The sequence below is a fragment of the Emydura macquarii genome, unplaced genomic scaffold, assembly GCF_026122565.2.
Source record: "Emydura macquarii macquarii isolate MOO-44397 ecotype Brisbane River unplaced genomic scaffold, CSIRO-AGI_Emac_v2 contig_1254, whole genome shotgun sequence".
Lineage (NCBI taxonomy): Eukaryota > Metazoa > Chordata > Testudines > Chelidae > Emydura > Emydura macquarii.
The window spans coordinates 413,373-433,779 of NW_027131391.1; the positions used below are offsets into that span (position 1 = coordinate 413,373).

The 20,407-nt window shown below is 42.4% G+C and overlaps 1 protein-coding gene and 2 long non-coding RNA genes across 3 annotated transcripts; 1 reads left to right on the forward strand and 2 right to left on the reverse strand.

Annotated features, from left to right (window-relative positions):
- Positions 1–931: 931 nt before the first annotated feature.
- LOC137154382 (uncharacterized) lies at positions 932–8,193 on the reverse strand. The gene is made up of 3 exons (XR_010920201.1): positions 8,091–8,193; positions 5,937–6,030; positions 932–1,457 (listed from the first exon to the last, which is right to left on the reverse strand). It is a non-coding gene; the product is annotated as an uncharacterized lncRNA (long non-coding RNA).
- LOC137154381 (glutathione S-transferase theta-1-like) lies at positions 5,451–17,835 on the forward strand. The gene is made up of 5 exons (XM_067549976.1): positions 5,451–5,554; positions 10,662–10,749; positions 12,536–12,686; positions 15,700–15,876; positions 16,723–17,835. The coding sequence occupies exons 1-5, from the start codon at positions 5,527–5,529 to the stop codon at positions 16,921–16,923; spliced, it is 645 nt and encodes a 214-aa protein (XP_067406077.1). The 5' UTR covers positions 5,451–5,526; the 3' UTR covers positions 16,924–17,835.
- LOC137154383 (uncharacterized) lies at positions 15,086–20,283 on the reverse strand. The gene is made up of 2 exons (XR_010920202.1): positions 20,221–20,283; positions 15,086–16,902 (listed from the first exon to the last, which is right to left on the reverse strand). It is a non-coding gene; the product is annotated as an uncharacterized lncRNA (long non-coding RNA).
- Between the last annotated feature and the right edge of the window lie 124 nt (positions 20,284–20,407).

The following is a 20,407-nucleotide window of genomic DNA, read 5'->3' on the forward strand; positions in this document are numbered from 1 at the left end:
AGATAGCCAACTGGATGGAAATTTTCCAGATCTCTGATGCCACCAGTGGCTCCTTGGGCAGCATGGCCTCCCAAAGCTACAGATCAATCTGAGATCCCAGCCCTAATCACAAGAGGTCTGTGGCAATGGATTTTTCAGGTTTCAAAGGCAGACCTAGACAACTGCAGTGGGAAAATCTATCTATCTTATGTACTTATATGATCCCCCATTACTGCAATATCTGAATGCCTAATAATTTTAAATGTATTTATCCTCACAACGCCCATGAGATAGAGAAGTATTATCTCTGTTTTATAGATGGGGAGCTGAGACAAAGGATGGGAATCACAAAGATATTTAGGTGCCTATCTCCCACCTAACGCACTTGCTCAAGGTCACACAGGAAGTCTGTGATGGAGCAGGGACTTGGACCCAGGTCTCCCAAATTGCAGGCTCTTTCCCAATCACTGTCTCCTATTGGTTACTGAGTTTGCTGAGCTGCCTGGTTTGCAGTTACTTTTGATCAATGACCTGATGCTGCTTTCCCCCAGGGGATGTCAAAGCAGTAAATCAAAGAGTTACAGAGACTTCAGGGATTAGATCAGTTAGAAACAGCAATAAGAGATTTCATCCTGAATTGGATGAATGTCCCTTTTCAGGGATGTCAACATAGTGGTTGTTGGGAGCTAGCACTATTTGAATAGTAATTGTCACACTGGATCAGACAAGTGATCCATCTGGTCCAGTATCCTGTTCCTGGCAGTGGCTAGTACCAGATGATACAGAGGAAAGCACAAGAACCCCACAGTTACGGAAGAACCTGCCCATAAGGGAAAGATCTTCCTAACTCCATGCAGTTAATTAATTATGATTATTATTTATTTGTATTGTGTGATCAGGCACTATATTGTCCCAGGCATTGTACACAGATATCATGAAAAGTTGGTGCCTGCCCTAGAGAGCTTCCCATCTATGATGAGAGAGAACAGGTGGATAGAACAGATAGATGGGGGATTACAAGGTAACAATGATCAGAGTAACAAGCAGTGGTCACTGTATACCAGCTGCCTAACCCATTAGTGGTTGGCCTGAAGATGAAGTTTATTGATATTCATTGTACTTTGCTACCCCATGTAACATAACAGTGGCTGTTCTCAATATTCTCTGTATAAATGTCTGGTCCAGTGTTTCTCAATTACATTTGGCCGCGGAACCCTTTTTAGCTTCTGCGGGGCCATGCAATACCCTCCGCTGAAAAATCCAGGACATCTTCCCCTTTTCGGTGGCGCGGTATCGGCTGTTTTCGGCGGCACACGCTGGCAGCTGTTTGCGTCAAGTGCTGTCAGCTGTTTTCGGCGGCGCTGTCAGCTGTTTTCGGCGGTGCTGTCAGCTGTTTTCAGTGGCACGCGCTGTCAGCTGTTTTCGGCGGCACGATTTCAGCAGCTTTCGGTGGCGCGGTTTCAATTTTTCGCAGAACCCTGAAATTCATCTCGCAGAACAGAACACCAATTGAGAAACACTGGTCTAGTCCTTTTCTGAATGAGAAAGGGAGTTACCACCCACCTGCTGCAGTCCCTGCCCCCTTTATACCTCTCCTACAGGAACATGTGTCAAGCCAGGGAAAGAGCTGTCCTTATTGGTTCAAAGTTAAGCCACTGTCTGTCTTGAAGAGAAATTTCTGTCCATTCTGTCTGTTGCTGCTGCCGCCAAAGCCACGTTAAGACAAGCCTTTCTCTCTCTCTCACTCACTGCTGCTGCTCCCTTTGCCCAGCAGTCAGAATGGGGCTAAAACTCTACCTAGATCTGCTGTCCCAGAACTGCCGAAAGGTGTACATATTTGCAAAGAAAAACAACATTCCCTTTGAGTTCAAGCATGTGGAGCTGTTGAAAGGTGAGTGAGGGGAGCTGAGCCTTTTTATCACTCTGCACCCCATCTCCCCTTGGGGACTGAGTCTGGCTAATGCCTGTCCTTGGGGGACTGAGTTCAGTTACACTTCCTGCACTTGTAAGGAAGGAGCTATATTTCCCATTTCCTCAAGCCCTAAGGGATGTACCTCTTTCCGTTTTCCCCCCTCCCCTTCCCTCCATAGGATTTTTGTGAATTTTGCTTCCTTCTTTAAGGACTTTTCTATAGTTGTAATTGTATAAAATATTTCTTCTGGACTGATTATAATTTTGGTATCAGTTCCTGTATGGACTTGTTTATTCTGGAACAGGAGGTCCACATGGAGGTTCATACAAAAATAACTATTCTGGAATGTTCCAGAATATATATTTTGGTAAATTTACAGAATAACCCTAATTATTCTGCTAGTAACATGCTTTACAGAAGTCAGTAAAAGAAGAGACATGCAAGGTTGGGAGCCTTTTTTACTAAGAGGGAATCTGAGTGGGATAGGGAAGTCTGGGGACAGATGTTACAAGGCCTAGATGCTGGAAAGGAACTGAAACATGCTAAATTCAAATCTTGGGATCTTTCCTAGTGGGAAGGGAGTTAGAGAGGTCCAGGAGTTTGTGGGGGATGAGAAGTCTGTCTGTTTGTGGGAAGTGTAGTTTTTCCTGTGTAGGGGTGAGGAGTGTGTTGAGGAGATAGGGACTGGGGTAAACTGTGAGTGACATTTAGTTTTCCTTGGAGGTGGGGTGGAAAGATGGGGGTGATTGAGGTTTTGGAGAAAGGGTTGGAAATTTTTGAGGAGTTTGGAATGTGAGGTTTTCAGAGATATTTGTAGACAGCACGGGCTTTACTTCAGGTGGGAAAAAAATAGGCCTTGTCTAAGAAGCCCCTGGCATTTAAGGCCTTTTTCCTTTTGTCCCTCTAATTTGTGTAATTATGATATTCTGGTGTGCTATCCAGACCAGCAAGGGCCTGTGTCACCCCTGCCCTGCAAACTTGGGTGCCTCACAATGCTTTGCTGATGTATCTCTCCCCTGGGGTGCTCACAAACAGTCTTCCAGCATGCAGGTACCCTGAATGTCTATGTATAGCTGCAGCCTGCCAAACACACATCAGTCACACTCTGAATTCCACCAGCATTGGTATCACTTGACAGATAAGACCAACACACTCCCAATCCTGGATTTTCCCCCCAAAAATGTGTGTTTTGCACTGACCAGCCCTCTCCTGGACAATCCAGATATATTAGATCTTGTTCCCCTTTAAAGGGATCATATACAACAGTTTGCTACCCTAAATGGTGTCACCCACACAATTCACAACACTGCATTAGATTTTATTAAAGAATAAAATTAGTTATTAAGAAATTTTAAGTGAGTAAAGTATAAGGCATTAAATTAGAAATGGTCACTAGAAAAATAAAGAAAAAATGGTTCCTGGTATTAAACTTAACAAACTAGACTTGGTCCAAAATGAAATTTTTAGCACAGGTTCCCAGTAACATTGCTGACCAAGTTGGGACCAGATCCTGACCTGAAAAGTCCATAGTGTGTTTCTTTTATCAACTTAGTTGCAAGAGAAAAATGAATAGGTAGAGTAGTAGGGGTGTTTTCCCCCCTCACTTTTATAGTCCAGTCACCCTTTGAAATGCATTTTCCTGAGGATTACCCCTAGTTTAAAGTTCATTCTAGCTGTGAAGACAGAGACAAGGAATCTGGTGGTGAAAGGTTCCCTGCTGTGATTTGCTAAAATGCAGATTTCCCTAGTCTCCATCTTGCTGTCTTTAAGGACCTTGTTTACTACTTGTATGTAAATTGAGTTAAAAACACAATCCTTTGTTTAAGATAGGCCTGCTTGACCAGTCCTGCCAAATCTGTGGGTTTGAACATGCCACTCACATCATTCAGGAGGAATTCATAACTTTACATATGATGTCGCTACACACATTGTTCCATGATATTGTTGACCAGCAGCCTATTAGTTTTCAAATGATCCCTCACAAGGCATATTTTGTACAAAGTTATTACACTGGTGTGTAGAGTGCGAATACAGGGGTGCATTTGATCACAGCAATCCATCTGTCTGCTGGCAGATTCCATTCTGGGGAAGAAAATGCCAGGTGGGAATAACCCAGGACAGTCACATGATGGTAAGAGTCTTAGTTACAGATGCTGCTCTTGCATTACACAAAAGAGACAGAATCATACAAAAATGAACTGTCTCCCCTTTCTATCAGTTCTGGGGGTCCTGAATTGGCCCTCTTCTTCCCGCAGCCAATCCTCGCTTTCTACTTTCCCCATTCCTCCCTCAGTGTCATCTCAGCTGCTTCTCTGCTCCTGAGGGTATGGAGAATTTCTGCATTCACTCCTCCTCATCTGACTAATAGGGCTTACAGCCAATTAATAAGGCAATCCTACCATTCAGCCTGACAAGGCATGGGTCTCTGTTCTTTGGAAATAACAACCAAGAAGTGTCCCTTGGCATCGCATTGTAACAAGATAGTCCCTGGATCTTCTTAAAATGGGTTAGCCTAATGGATGGAAGGGAGAAACCAACTGATCTTTATCAGGCTTTGGCAACATGTGTAACACTGTTTGGGGCACAGCAATAACAGAATTTTCTATAAAGTGGTTGGGGAAATATCCTTTTGTAACATGGCTTTTTGCAGTGTAGATGGGCCTCTTGGGATCCAGCACCCAAAAGATCACTTTGTATGGCAAGAGCTATACAACTGGCAATCCCAGACAGTAGTCATTTTGGAGGTGCAGGATGTCTAGATTTACCTGTTCAATTAAATGGGAGCTATGAACAGAAGGCTGCTTATAACTGAGGAGATTCAGTGGCAAAGCCCTGCCAAGGAGTTATGGGCAGGTTCTGTTGACACTGCAAATCAGTGTGTTTATACCCATGTGCTGCTTTCTCAAGACAATGGGCTGATTTTCCTCAAACATCAAACATCTCTGCTCATAGCTCTGAAAGTCCTAGGTGTAAAAGAGCAAATATTGCTGTCCAATCAGCAAGCACTTTTGTTTTCACTAATATCAGTGGAATCTTGTCGTCCCACCAATAAGAGGAGACATAATTGTTTTCTTTTACCTGGTCATCACATTCTTCCCCCTCCAGTTTGCTCTGTAACCAGCATCTCAATTCCTTCCTTTTAAACTTACCCTTCCTCAATAAACTGCCACTTATCTGGAGTTCACCAAGTTATTGATTCATTTTGTAGAATTCTTGCAGGGAAACTCAAACTACAAGCACAAGTCAGCCTGTCTCTCTTTTCTGGTACTGTCAGTGCTTAACTAGCAAGTAGAGCTTTTGTATTCCCTTAAAGTGGAAACATGCTTTCACAGTCTGTGAAAAATGCTGAGAGACAGTGATTTCCCTACACCCTGCCTCCCAAACTCTCCCATTCCCTCCCCCAGGGGTCCACAGGTTACAGTGTTGCCAATTTAATTGTTTCCCCACCTCCCCTGTAAATTTGAACACCTCCTTCTCATTTCAATTCCTGGAGAAAACACTGTTGAGAGTGATAGAGGGAGGGATGAGAGGAACTGGCTTTTTTGGGGGGGGAAGGGGACACAGAGGGGCAGAGCTCAGCGACAGCTGTATGCAGTATCTTCCTGTCATCCTGCCAGCTTTCCAGCCAATGCCCCATGATGTGTGGGAGACACACAAAAGAAGGTAAAGCTTGTAAAGAGGTGCATAGCACAAACTGAATCTGTTCCACTGTTCCAGCCCCTGGAAGCTTTGCCTGGCCGGCTGAGAGAGAAGGATTTGCTGCTCAGGCAGTGGGCACTATTTTAGCTCCATACTGTGAGGAGCTAAGGGTGGAGAGTAGCTACTGAAGTTTGACCAGTGTGCTCTTATTCCTGGGATGCCCAACTGATTCATCTGTATTGTGGCTGCTTCTGTGGCACGCCAGGGAATGCCCGACAGCCATATCTAGCAAGTTTTGTTGGTTAGTTACAGAGAAGCTGTAGGGGAAGGACAGCCTGAGCACTGGACATTGCTTTGTAGATGCCCTGAATGTCTGCATGGGACTGTGTATTTATCAAGCACTCACCTTGCTTCTGTTTAGTCCCCCACAATTGTTTAAAATGACTGTTCCCCATTTACTGACTGCACCTTTCAGCTACATCCAGATGTCAGCACTGAACCTAGAAAGAAATGGAGTTCTCAGAAATGTGGGCTCTGGGCAAATGGCTGGCCATGACAAATGGGCTGTCTTTCGCATTGCTTTATAAAGTATTACCCACTTCTCTCTTTTCTCTTTGCCCAATAAACTTCCTTTCCCTTAAGGCCTTTTACCTAGTAGTCCTTATTGTTTGTATCCTGACCAATTTCTTGATGCCATGAGAACTGTGTAAACTACCTATTGAAATTGCTCTCTGAGGCAGGGCAACCACCATTGTGTACATAACCTCATGAGAGCTCGAGGTGCTGCTTTGAAACCACTGATCACTGGCAGAAGATCTGGTTGCCATTCAAAAGATGACTCCACAAGTCAGGTTAACACCATGTGATCTGTGAACAGGCCCCTCACATATACTGACTAGCACAGTCTAGTAGAATAGGGGTTACAGTCTTTTCTCTGCTAAGCTGCAAATATAAAGATCAGTCACAATAATTATCATAATAAATAAATAAATAAACCATTAAGCCCAAACCAGTGTTGACATTAAGGCTTTTCTTTGCAAACCTGAATGGTTCGATGCACAGCTGGGTGACAGAATTTTCAGCGTGGCTGTATTGTGTATGTAAAGCCATTATGAAACAAAAAAATTAGATGTAATTTCTCATTTGTGACAATGGCAGCACGAAAACTTCCTGTAAGAGACTCTGAACCTGTCTCCAAACTGCTTTAATAATTTACCAGTCCCATAAAGGACACTGATTTTGTGTTCTTTATAGGACTGTTACATTATTAAAGCAGCTTGGAAGCTGGTTCAGAGTATTACCATGGAGCTATCCTGCTGCCAATGTCATAAAGGACATCATCACTCAGTTGGCTGCCTCTAACAGTAGGCTCAACCATCAGGGATAACAAACAACCTAAAGTGTATATACCAATTCAGAGTGCATTTGCATTGAAAAGTGTTTACCTTGTGAACTTTTAGACTGTTGAGAAACATGGATGCAGTTTCCCTTTAACCTAACAGAATAATCAAGCTACTGTGCCGGATGCACATGCTGATTCCCACATACAGAATTCCCACATTCTGGGACAGTGATCTTTTGTCTCATTAACAAGAACAACTAAATCCTCAAGTAGACAACTCCCTACAGCCTCCTTTGTCTGTTACAGGATCCAAAAGCCAAGCCTAATTCTGCAGACCTCACTCTGTCAACAAAGCTGTGTATACAGTAACTGCTGGCATTCAGAAACCCTCCAAATACATAGGGCCAAGTGTGCCCCTGGAGTAGCTCCTTGGCTGTCAGTACAGTTACACTAGGAATGAATTTGCTTCACACTGTTTCCATATTCAAAATATTGGAGATAATGAGCCTCACCCTTGTACTTTGCCACAGGGCTGTTCTTTTCTTTAGAAAGTTCTTTGAGCCTCCCAGTTAACAGATTTGTTTAACTTTAGTGACTATTTAAGGGTGCTAGAATGAGACATCCATATTAATCTCCCTTCTGCACAGGATAGCTACAGAAGCTGCAGTGCAGGCTTCACCACTCTGACTTACTACACCTGCTCTGCTGGTCTTCACTTTCCTTGGCTGATTCCAATATTGCCAAACACAAGAGTCAGGAGTCAGACCCCAAAAAATCATGAGAATTTTTTTAAAAGGGGATGATATGTTTTTTGGTCTGTCTTTTAATTTTTTAACTCCCCCTGCCCATCCCCTCTGTGTATGTGGGGTGGGAGGGCTGTCCGTAAGTTATATAATGCATCAGGGGTGAGTGTTTGTTTTTAGTATTACAAAGTCTTAGAAGGAGTAGATTGGGTCCTGAAAATCTTTAAAAAATGTATTATGTGATTTATGGACAGCCTGTGCGTGCGTGCGTGCGTGCGTGCGTGCGTGCGTGCGTGCGACGAGTGTTGCTCACTCTCCCAGATTTATTGAGTGAGGTGATTCTGGCCCCTTCTGCAGGAGCTCTCACCTCACATCTGCCCAGCTCCTGCCCAGCAATTCATTCTGCCCCTGCCCCAACCTCCAAATCAGTCCTGTTCCCCAGAGCCCATCAGTTCACTCCCCATCCCAGCCTCACCTCTGCTCCTTCTAGGGTGCTGCACTCCCACTCCAAGGCCTGGGGTGGTAGTGGGGTCCCCTCTCCCCTTCCAGGCTGGGGGCAGCTCTATGGGCTCTTCTCCTCTCCTCCTGCCCAAGGAAGATGTTGAAGCGAGGGAAAGGGGAGGCGAGAGCAGCGCTGCCCTGAGGGCTGGGCTCTTCCTGCTGCCCCCTCCCCTCCTGTGAAAATGGCTTTGGGTTGCTAAGGAGATAGTGAGCGCTGGCTCTTTCTATACCATCTCTGATTGGTCACTCAGCGCCAGGAGGCGGGCATGTAGGGGAGACAACCAGTCAGAGGGCATTTCCCCTCAAGAGGCCTGTGGTGGAGAGCACAGGTTCAGTCATGTCCCTGGAGGGGTGCAGCAGGAGCACTGTGCCCAGCAGCACCCCTGTAGGGAGGCTTGACTGAGCTAGACAAGGACACAGGGCCTTGAGATTTAATCCCCACTTGCTACCTACATCAGTGATATTGCAGTCAGGTGCCTCTGAGCCTAACTGCAGTCGAGGGATTGTGAGGTGAAAAGGAATCATTTTAAATTGTTGGCGGCCAAAGTCATTTAATTTGAAAAATTACTAAAAATATTTAATTTTGAGAAACACGCGATGGTAGGCCAGCTCTTACTAATCATCCCTCTTCCAGCCACCTCGAGGGGGTGACTCCCACTGTTTGAGTCACAGGGGTTCTTTTACAAGCCATAGGGGACACCATGATTGAGCCCACGCAAAATCACAAGTTTTAACCGTAGCTATTTTGTTATTAAAGAAAGGAAAACAAAACATAAAACACATCAAAAGATAGAACACAAGAGATCAAATGGTTACTTCCATTACGGTCTCCTAGAATCATAAAAATGTAGGGCTGGAAGAAATACTGGGAAGTCTTAGAGTCCAGCTCCTTTTGCTGAGGTAGGACCAAGTAAACCTAGACCATCTCTGACACGTGTTTGTCCGACATGTTCTAAAAATCTGCAATAATAGGGATTCCACAACTGCCCTTGGAACAGTGGCGTACCTTGGGTGTCGCGCTGGCACTTAATTCCTAACTCAGGTCCATGGTGCTTTAGCTTTCCCTGTGAAGAAGAGTGGAGGGTTAATGACCATCTGCGCCATTATAATGCTTTGTGGACAAATGCGCTGCTTCCAGGTCCTGCTTATTTCCTTTGCAAATATGAAAATATATTTAAGATGTTCAGTTGCCTTTATTCAAACTTTCCTCTTCTTTCCCTGCCTCCAAGACCTAGGACATTTACTTTCCAAGTCACAGTTGTTCTTTCTGTCTATGGTAGGTTTTTATATACCAGATTTATCATTATGATACCTGAATGCCAGTTTGTGAGTGAGGCCAGATTTACAGAGGAGCACTTTCCTGCATAGCATACATGTCTACTGTACCAACAAAGCACTCTGAATGTGGATGCAGTTATAGTGACATAATGCTTATTCCACCCCCACTACTCCCACCCCCAGTGAAATAAGTTATCCTGGTAAAAGCATGTTTATAATGCAGTATAATGTATCTACACTACAAGCATTTGCCAGCTATGTGAGTCAAGGATCACACCTTATCACATTACTGATGGACATAGCTATGTTAGTAGAAGGCTGTAATGTAGACCTGTCTCAAGTCTTCAGCATGTTGCCCATCTATCATTGTGTTAGAGTTCAATTTTAGACTATCAATGACATCAAATAAGCAAGCTCAATCTGCTTATTAATAAAAGATTATTATTCAGAGATTAATTAGCACAACACAGAAAAGAAAGGGTTAATGATTTACCAATGTGGAGAACAGGCTTGCAGCAGTTACATCATTGCTCTGTTCCAAAGCATTAACTCACTTCTAGCAGTATACATATACACACATACCCCTCTGTTGTTTACCATCTAGAGGAAATTCCCCATATTCCATTGTCTCATTATGTATCCTATTTTTCTTTCTTATCTGGTTTGCACCTTCATTCCAAGGTTCTTGGACATCTATACCAAAATATTTCTAGAAAACTGCAACAATTATAGTTACTTATTAAATTTAGCAAACCTCAACAAAACACTATCTTGTCCTTGATGATTTTCACATTTACCAAGAACAAAAGCCTAATCACATTTTATACATTTCTAGCGCAAAGCATGCTAGGTGGGAAAGTCATTCACTTAAATACAGGGCCTTTAAAAGTACATAATATTTGCTAAATAATATATACTAAATAACATTGATTAACAACTGGCATGGACAGGCATCAATTGACTGAATCCTTATGCAACATCCTGAACTGCTCTATGTCATTGGCACACCTCAGCAGCTTGCAAAATTCACAGATAGCTTATGTTTTGGCTCTTTAACTTATGCCCCTTTTTAACATTAAACATGCACATGTAGGAAAACTCTAACAGAGGTCCCCATAAACACCATGAAGTGAAGGCAGAATGTTCTTATATGTTTGACTGATTCTCATTCATGCATGGTCTAGTTAGTATGAGCTAAGTGCTTGCTTCAGTTTCCACAGGTTTAGACATTTCTGAACATGGACTATCGCATTTTAATTGTTTTTAGCGCAACAGTATAAAGAAGAGTTTGGCAAAGTGAACATCCTAAAGAAAGTGCCAGCACTGAAGGATGGAGCCTTCACCTTAGCAGAGAGGTAAGAATTCAATCCCCAATTTCCATTCCTCACCATACTTATGAGGAGATAAGATGATCAAATTCAGAGGTAGGGAAGTATTCCCTATGTCTGATTTTTTTAAAATTGCATAATTGGCCAACTGCGTTTATGGTCTGCTTTGGTATCTCAGCTCCTATGTTTCTGCAAAGAAAGGAGATGGTAGGACTTTAAACATCTAAATGATAAGCATGTGACTAAAGTTATGCACATATTTCAAATACATGATATGATTCAGACTTGGTGTTGATACTAAGAAGGGTCCTCTTTGGTCAGGTATATTTGAAATTGTAGACTAGTCATTTCTAGCTTAATTTATCCTGATTATTAATGGAGAACCATCAATTTTCTAGCCTGGGCTGGAGCAGGACAATACAGTGTTTGCCTCATATGCTTCTCTGCTGGCTCTGAAGGGTTTAATTTTACTGGCACTCATGGTTTGGCTGTGGGTGCCCACTTAAAATGTGTTTGCAATGACCTTTTTACATTTGAAACCTCTTTACAATGAAAGGGACACTGCCAAGATAAAAGTCATACACAAAGATTTAAAATTCATATCTTTTAATCTCTCAGGTTATTGTAATAAAAACTCTTATTTACTTTGTTTGCTTTTCTCCATTTCAGTCAGCTTCCATGATGAAAACCCACTATTATTATAATTTATTATTTGTATTACCATGGCACCTCAGAGCCCTAGTCATGGGTTTTGCCACCTGATTCTCATATGCATGCACTAACGTTTGGGATTACAAACACTGTAGAGGAATGCTTACAGTGAAACCAAAAACCAAACAAACACCTTTTATTATGAAATATAAAATCATGGTAACATTTGTTTATCTTACTCACTCATACAACACCGAAAAGAGCCATATAAGCATCTAAATAGATAAAACCTGGTTTTTATTTTACAAAATGACCTCTCTGTGTCCTTTGAAGAGCCCTACCACTGTCATCATGGTAAAATAGTTCAATGATATCTATATCAGAATGGCAAGGGCAGCCAATATTTTCTCTCTTTACTTTTCAGTATAGGTTTTTCTATGTTTTCTGCGCAATAGTAGTTGACCATCCGTCATTGCAAATTATCTTAGTTCTTAGATCTTAGTCATCACTAAGATTTTTAACCAGCTGATTTCTCCTGCCTGCTAGTGATGACACAAACACTGGACTACAACAAACACCAAAGGCCTGATCCTGAAAGCTCTCTGTTCAAGGAATTCAGTTGACTTCACTAGGAGTTTTGGTTGGGAAGGTCTTGCTGGACCAACAGACCCTTTATGAAGATGACTGGCGGGAGATGCAGTTTATTAAAGAGAGCTTCTGGTGGTACACAAACCCCTTGGAAATCTACAGTGGTGAGAAAGAGGCATCAGAAAAGTACAGCAGCTAATGGATTTTTAGCAAAATATTGTCAAAGATTATTATTAGTAGTAGCAGTAGTAGTGTAACTGAAGCATCTAGGAGCACTAATCATGGCCCAAGACTCCATTGTTCTAGGCTCTGTACAAACACTGGCCTCATCTTGAGGCTTAATTTTCCTACAGGTTAACATTCTGAAATGAGCCTACAGGAGCTAGGTACCTGACTCTGATTGACTTTCAGTGGGAATTGAGTGGCTACCTCCATTAGACTCTTTTGAAAATCCCAGCCCCAACACTTTTTAGAGGAAGCAGCATTAGGAAATGGAGAGGAGAGACTGATGCAGCTGAATATATTCTTTCACTTTATCTTCACTGCCATTTGTCTCCCATTAATTTCTGGACAGCACTGCAATTCTTCTGTATCTGAGCCGGAAGTACAACACCCCTGATCACTGGTATCCATCTGATTTACAGAAAAGGGCCCAAGCAGATGAATATCTGTCATGGCATCATACCAGCAACTGGACTAATGCTTCCAAGACCTTGTGGATCAAGGTAAGGAGATTAAATATTGAGAACTCAGAAATACTTGTATTTCCTCACTGGACATAAGACATTTAAACAGCTCCTATACAAAGCAAGTTTCCCTCCCCAAAATAGAACACTTGGCCCCATACCCAGCTGAGAGGAAATGTTACATAGGGAATTGTTCCCTATTCTTTGGAATTTGGATGTGGTAATAACTTTCCCTTAAAAGTATCAGTCTAACGCAGAAGGTCTGAAGGTCATCAGGGCAGCACAGATCTTTATAGGCTGGATTTCAGGATTAATACAGAAAAGCAGATCGGGGTATTTCCTAGACAGACCTCCCTTCATTACACAGCCACATAGAGTACCCAGTATTCACAGGGTATGTTTATACTTCAGTCACGGGGTGTGACTGTAGCTTGTGTAAACTTTAGCTAGCTTTAATCTAGTTAGCTTGGATACCTGTAGCAGTGAAGCTGCTGCAGTGCAGGCTGTACAAGCCAACCCAGAACCCCAGGTGATTACTCAGGCAGCTAGCCCCTGCTGAAGCCTGTGCTGCTGCAGCTTCACTGCTAGATTAAAGCTAGGTACACAAACTGTATCAAATCCTGTGGTTTCAGTATAGACATATCCAAAGAGAGAGCTTGAAGATATGACTAGAACTGGGTTCCTTTTGCTTCGAAGGTGAGTGCATGCTCTGCTATGCAAAACTGAAAGGCTTATATATTCTTTAGCCACAGCTCCCCCCTGCAGTCCCACCAATTCTGAAATCTGTTTCTAGCACACACAGATGCTACTCCAAAATGGGAACAAGAACAAGAATAGATATGATGGGGATACACTCTGAGGGGAGAGTTGTCAATAAACATGTAAGAACTTCATCTTGTTTGTTGTAACTTTGCCATTCTCATTAATTGATTAAACACTCTGCGGCTTGTATAGCTTCCTATTCTGTTGACATTAGAGTTTTGGCCACAAAGAAGAAACCCAAATATGAGTCACATATGCAAAATACAATTGCTTCCAATCTCTGCAACCTGCTCTCACAAGGCTTCAAAGAAAATTAATCTAATTTAATCTTTTTATTAATAATATCAAATTAAAACCATATGACTGTTGTGTCCCTTGCTGTAGAGAAGAGACAGGCCATGGGTGTAGTAAACACAGAGGGGATTCTTTATTCAGGATACTGGATTTACAAAGACCTTGTAGCTATCTTTGATTCTAACTGGGAATGTAATTAACTATTAGAACAGGATACCAAGGGACGTGTACATTCTCTATCAGTTAGAGTCTTTCAATGAAGACTGGATGTCTCTCTAAAAATGCTGTAGTTCAGCTACAAGTTATTTTTATGTAGGAATCACTGGGTGAAGTTCTATGGCAGAGATAACATTAGATGATCATAATGGTCCCTTCTGGACTTGAAATCTATGAATATATAGCCCAGGTGCTGAGGAACACCGCTTGTGCTGCACAGGTTGCCACACATAATCTGCTTAAATCCTGGCCTGGATCAAGCAATCATGGAATGAATTGCTGTGTATGCTAATGATTAGGAGACACTTGCTTCAGTTTCACCTGCAAAAATCTGTGATCATAGTTCTGCTTCCCTGTCATAGTGTCTGGTACAACTGAGAGAGCTAATTTCAGATCAGACTGTCAGAAAACAGGGCTGATACCCCAAACTGGTAGTATATTCTAGAATTAGATTTTACCAAATCGGTAATAAATTTGCACTCCTGGACTACTGTGTTAGTCTAACCATGGAGCCACAGACAGTCCCCTTAAGCTCTCCAGCCCCTTCTTACCACCCAGACAAACGGGACATTATGAGGAAAGTTTACTAAAACCAAAAATCACCACCCATTAGATTCTTCCAGTGCCAAAGGGCCAGTCACTTACCCCAGGTCAAGGTATGCTCCAGATCTCACCAAAGACAAATGCTGAAGCCAATTTCTCTAGTGAACTAATTAAAGATTTATTAGCTAAGAAAAAGAAATGAGAGCTAACTGAGAGGTTAAAGCAGATAAAATACATAATAGGTGAGGCAAAATTTGTAAGTCCAAAATGATAGCAGAAATGGTGAATCTGCTTAGTTCTCCATCAGGCTCTCAGGGCTGCCCAAAATGGCTTTGAGGACCTCTGTCTTGTATCTGGAACATCCCCTGAGAGCATCCAAACAGATCAGAGATGCAGAATTGTTCCCAGGGTCCTTTTATTAGTTGAAAACAACCTGGCAAACATTTCTATCTCCACAGGGGTCTTGTTTTGTTGACTGAATGCACACAAAGTTTGTGGATCTTCCATTGTCTTACATAATGACCCATGCTTTGAAATTAACAACTTCTCATTAAAAGTGTAAGGCTTCAACCCCAGTTGATGGGCCATTCAATTACAGAGACACACCTAATACATTTAGTTACAGACATCCAGACAATTTCATTAGCTTTCATGAACAATGTGACATCAAGCCAACCCTTATCCTAACACATCTTTGATATAAGGTTAATTAATACAAAGACAGCAACCACAGGAAACAGATGGCTGAAGACAATAGCTTTATCATTTCATTAGCTTTCATGCATTTAAAGCAAATGTAATTACCAGGTACACGCTAGGTACATGTAATGTGATGTGATAACATCCCTTTTTGTTCTGTTCTAACAAGTGAATTGGTAAACTTAACACTTCCTTGAGGTTAGGACCTGAACTAGTTAGCTGTCAGCACCATCTTCCCAAGTAAGCAAGAGGCTTAATCAGAAGCCATAGCAGGAGGAAGCTGTGAAACACTGAGGGGTTTGATTCTGTGCACTGCTCTGGACATTATAGCTTTGACTGTGAGCATCTGTGAAGGTAAAGGATCATTTTTTAATGAAAGCTGAACTCTTGCCACAAGTGAGTATAGCACCACTTCAGTGTGATCCTAGATTGTATGATATGATGATCAGTAAGCTAATGGATCCCATTTGCAAAGGCAAAGGAAATGCACTGCAAGTACATCTAGGAAGGCTAAGTCTATTCCCTTCTCCCCACATAGGTGCTCATTCCCCTCTTAACAGGCCAGACACTGCCCCCAGAGAAGCTGCAGGAGGTTTTGGAGGACGTGGCTACTTCCCTGAAGCAGTTTGAGGAGAAATTTCTGCAGGACAAGCCCTTCATTGTGGGCAGTGAGATCTCCTTGGCAGACCTAGTGGCTATTGAGGAGCTCATGCAGGTGAGTAGTGGATTGTAATCATGAAGACTCAGCACAAGGAAAAGCTAATGCTGTCTAAACTACATGGGGAATGGACAGCATGTGGTACCATTTCCCTAGAGCAGGAATGCAGATCTAGTACAGCAAGGGGAGGGATTCCCATATTAAAATATTCTCCTCCAGATCTACCTATTCTTCCCCACACCAGGCCTACAAGATACCGCTTGAAACTCTCCTCCAGTAGCAAAGCGGGGAGGGAGAGCTTTTTAAAATCAAATTAAGTGGCTCATACTTAGATTGGTTGCTTGTTCCCAGGCCACCAGGGCTGGGATTGTGCAAAGCAAGAGCATTTCTCACTCCTAATGCCATGTCTCAGTGGCTAACAAATAGTAGTGCTGCATCTCTGCAGTGAAGGTGGGACAGGCAAAAAATAGAGGGGAGCAAGATCATCCTAACTAAAACCGCATCTTAAATTGCAGTGGTGGTGGTGGTGGTATATGTTGCTATCTGTTTTAGCTTTCCTCACTACAAAGAGCAAGTAGGCAATATCAGCAGCCACCAATAGAATCTCTAGCCCCCATCTCTCTAATGCTGTAGCCGAACATTACTCAAAAAAGTGCTAGCCACGTGTGTGATCAAGTAAAAGTGGCCACTATTGTCAGGAGTGGATTTGGGACTATTAAAACACATGAAGAAATCCAGTCCAGTTGGGTTTTTTTCCAGATGCATGGATAGACTATGAGATCCACCTATCTTTTGGATACTCCTCCATGAGCTTTCCCCCCCTACTTAATGGTGACTGCTTTATTGGTAAAGAGGCGATTTCCCTTCAGCAGTGTCTCACTGCAGTTGTGTCTCTCTATGCAGGCCATTGGAGTTGGTTGTGACATCTTTGAGGACAGACCCAAGCTGTCAGAGTGGCGCAGCCGGGTGGAGGAAGCTGTGGGGAAGGAGCTCTTCCAGGAAGCACATAAGATTATCCTGAATATCAAGGAACTCAGCAACATCCAAATTGACCCACAGCTGAAAGAGCATCTGGAACCTGTGCTGAAGAAAATGATGAAATGAGTTAACGTTCTGTTGCCATTTTATCTGAATCTTTCTACCAGCTTGTTCCCCCAACTCCCTCTCTAGTGTAGCCCATAGAACTAGCCTGCTTGTTTGCATTATATAGATATGTATCTTTTCTTACAGATTTAAGTATGATTGTGTGGTTATAATAGAATTATAAATTTATATATATTTTGCTGTAATGCAAGGTACCTTACAGGACATCCTGGATGACAGCTACATTATTATTATTATACACATATTTGGGAACTAGTGTTGAAAGTGTTGATGGTATAACAAAAACAAGACATATATGGTCATATTTGTCCTAAATGAGTTAGCAGTTAGCAGACATACTCGGGACCTTTGGCCTAGATAAGTGTTGAAAGTAATGATGTCAGGCATAAAAGGTGAGGTAATGGAATCTTTAAAATGGGAAGTAAAATGTCATGGATATCCTTAATATTCATGAACCTACCAGCCTATAGAATATGCCTACACCAATAATTTGGGGGTGGACAATCCAAATATGGACTTAGAAGGAGGACCCATATTCTTGGGGTATAAGAAGGGGAAAATCATGCTATTTGGTGCGATCGTCATCTACTCTTGCTTGAAGCTTCTTTTAGTTAGTGTTAAGATTTCTTCTTTAGTCTATACTTAGTCTTATTTGTAGTCTTAGTTTATAGCTCTTAGCTCTTTAGCAGTGCTTATTCCACCCCTCTGCTCAAGAGTTGAGGAATCAAACATCTCTCTCAACCAGGGAAGAGCGCGAGTATAAGAATTCAAAGCATATCATAGAAATATATATATTATATAAGTCTCTAAAATTTGAGATTGTATTATCCATTATCCATTTGATTGTTTATTTTCTATATCAATTATTTGTCTATCATTTTATGTTATCTTAATAAAACTTATAGAGTGTTTTCACCCACATAATGTTTTTTGTGGCATTTAGTGCACAGATGCAGTACACTACATGTTGTGATAGGCATGTATAGGACCCATGAATCTTGAAAGATGTGTTGTTTGGAGGTGTTGAGCATTGTAGTAGTGGAGATATATCTGCAGGTTTTATATCTATTGTTCTTGCAGGGTCTGGTCCCACTTTGAGTTAGTGTCCTGATTTGTGGGGAGCTTGCTTCTGATAATGAGTTTGGAGAGGTTTGGAGGGGAGGGTTTTTTGAAATCCAGAAGAGGGGGTCCATGAAAGATTTCTTTCAGGATCAGGTCACCATTGAGTGTGGATTGTAGTCGTTTGATGATACTCCGAATGGATTCCAGTGTGGGAATGGACGGTGACAACTAGGCATGTGTGGTTAGAGGTTTTATTTCTGTATTGAAGCAGGTTCTCTTGGAGTATTTGGGTGGCCTGTTCCATGATGGGAGCTACTTCTCTAGGGCGTCCTCATTTGGTGAAGGCAGTTTTGAGCATGTTAAGGTGTATATCCCAGACTTTCTCCTCAGAGCATATTCTGTGGTATCTGAGTGCCTGGCTGTAGATGATAAATTTCTTGGTGTGTTTGAGATGGTTATTGGATCTATGAAGCGAGGTGTGGTGATCCATGGTTTCTTGTATAAAGCTGTTTGTAGGGTTCCATTGCTGAAGCTGATCGTGGTGTCTAGGAAGTTGATATTAGTATGGGAGTGTTCCAAAGAGAGTTTAATGGATGAGTGGTGTTTGTTGAAGTTGTAGTGGAAATCTGTGAAGGAGTTTAAGTCATCTGTCCAGAGGATGAAAATATCATTGATGGTATCTCAGATATATCATTGGTTTCATGGTGCATTTGTCCAGAAATTCTTCTTCAAGGTGCCCATGAAGAAGCTGGCATACTGGGGAGCCATCCTAGTACCCCTGGCTGTTCTGATGGTTTGGACAAAGTATTATTTGAATGAAAAATTGTTATGGATGAGGATGAAATAGAAAAGTTTGGTGATGTGTTCGGGGTGGATATTTGAGGGTTGTCTATTTTCTTGTAAATATTTGAAGCAGGCAGCTATGCCTTCATTCTGAGGTATATAGGGAAGTGACATCCATGGTGACAAGGATAGTGCTCTGAGGGAGATTGTTAATGTTGCAGAGTTTGTGGAGGAAGTCAGTTGTATCCTGGAAGAAACTGGCCCTTTGTGTGGTGAGTGATTTGAGAATAGCTTATATGAATTCCAATATTCCTTCAGTGAGGGTTCCATGGCCAGATCTGATGGGTCTGCCTGGGTTCCCTTGTCTGTGTGTCTTGGGAAGCACATAGAAGGTTGCTAGGGTAGGTTCATGGAGAATGAGTTTGTAGAGTTTCTCTTAGAGTTGTTTCAGGAATTATTTGATGATATTTTTAAATCCCAGGGTAAGTTGTGGTGTGGGGTCTTCTTTGAGTTCTTTATAGTAGGTGGTGTCACAGAGTTGCTGGTTGGTTTAATTTGTTAGTTTATTAGAAAATAATAAACTATTATAAACTCTCTGGGAGCTTGGGTTGTGCCCTGAGGCACTGACAATCTGCCATTCACTCTTTTGAATGTAAAGGGGGAAAGTATATAATTAAAAATGTGCTTGTAGAAAATGAGCCATATTAAGCTTTTAATTGTTACATCTGATTCTTTAATCTCTTCTGTACTCTTTTCTCTTGAGAACCTTCTGATATGCTGGATGCTTCTCAAGTGCCAATTCTGGCTTTGGAATTTAATTACAGAGGTGTTTCATATTTGAAGGAATGGAAGATAAATATAAAATGGATCCCGAATTGCATTTTTAATATACTTAAGTTAAACTTGTAGTTTCTGGTTTAGCCCAGAGTGGGGTGACTCTCAGCCTGTTACATGAAAGGGAGAAAAAGAAAAACCAACTGATTCTCAATTTGTCTCCAAGCCGCCCATCATCTCAGCAGGAATAAAGTAGGTGCACATCCTTCTAGCAGGTTAATAGAAAAATAGAAAGGAGGTGCTAAGTACCCACTTAGAGAAAAACGTTTAGGGCCATGATGCCCCAAATATCCACGTGTAAAGAGCTCTTTAGGGGGTTGGAGAGCATTGTATTTGCCTTTTGGAAGTGGGGCGGGGAAGCGGGGATGGTGTGTGTCCCTGCCACCAGAGCTCTGTCAGGAGAGGATCTCTACCCAGCCCACCCCCTCACCCCATGCGGCAGGAGGAACGAGAAACACTGATGCAAACACAAGCCTCTGCTCCTGCCAAGAGCAAGAAGAAACCCAGGGAAACAGCAGGCTGGCACTGTTAGCACTGCCTTGCTCACTAGTCTACCCAGCCCCCCTTCCAGCCCCGGGGAGCACCCCCACCCTTTTCTCTCCCAGGCAGTCCACCTACCTGCCTCCCACCTCCTTGTTACCCCAACCACTGGGCATTGTAAACGCCTTCAGCTGAACGTGGGTTATGTGTGTGTGTGTGTGTAGGGGGGAGGTAGGGGGCTGTGACTCGTGATGACACTTCCTTGAGCACCTTCCCTCTGCTCTCATCTGATTGGTCTCCCCCGTTCAGTTTTGTTTAGTCCTTC

Bases quoted from the DNA above. Each gene is read 5' to 3' on its own strand.
- LOC137154381 (XM_067549976.1), top strand. From the start codon at position 5,527: ATGATGTGTGGGAGACACACAAAAGAAG. The intron at 5,555-10,661 runs GTAAAGCTTGTA...AATTGTTTTTAG, and splicing joins TGGGAGACACACAAAAGAAG to CGCAACAGTATAAAGAAGAG. The intron at 15,877-16,722 runs GTGAGTAGTGGA...CTCTCTATGCAG, and splicing joins CTATTGAGGAGCTCATGCAG to GCCATTGGAGTTGGTTGTGA.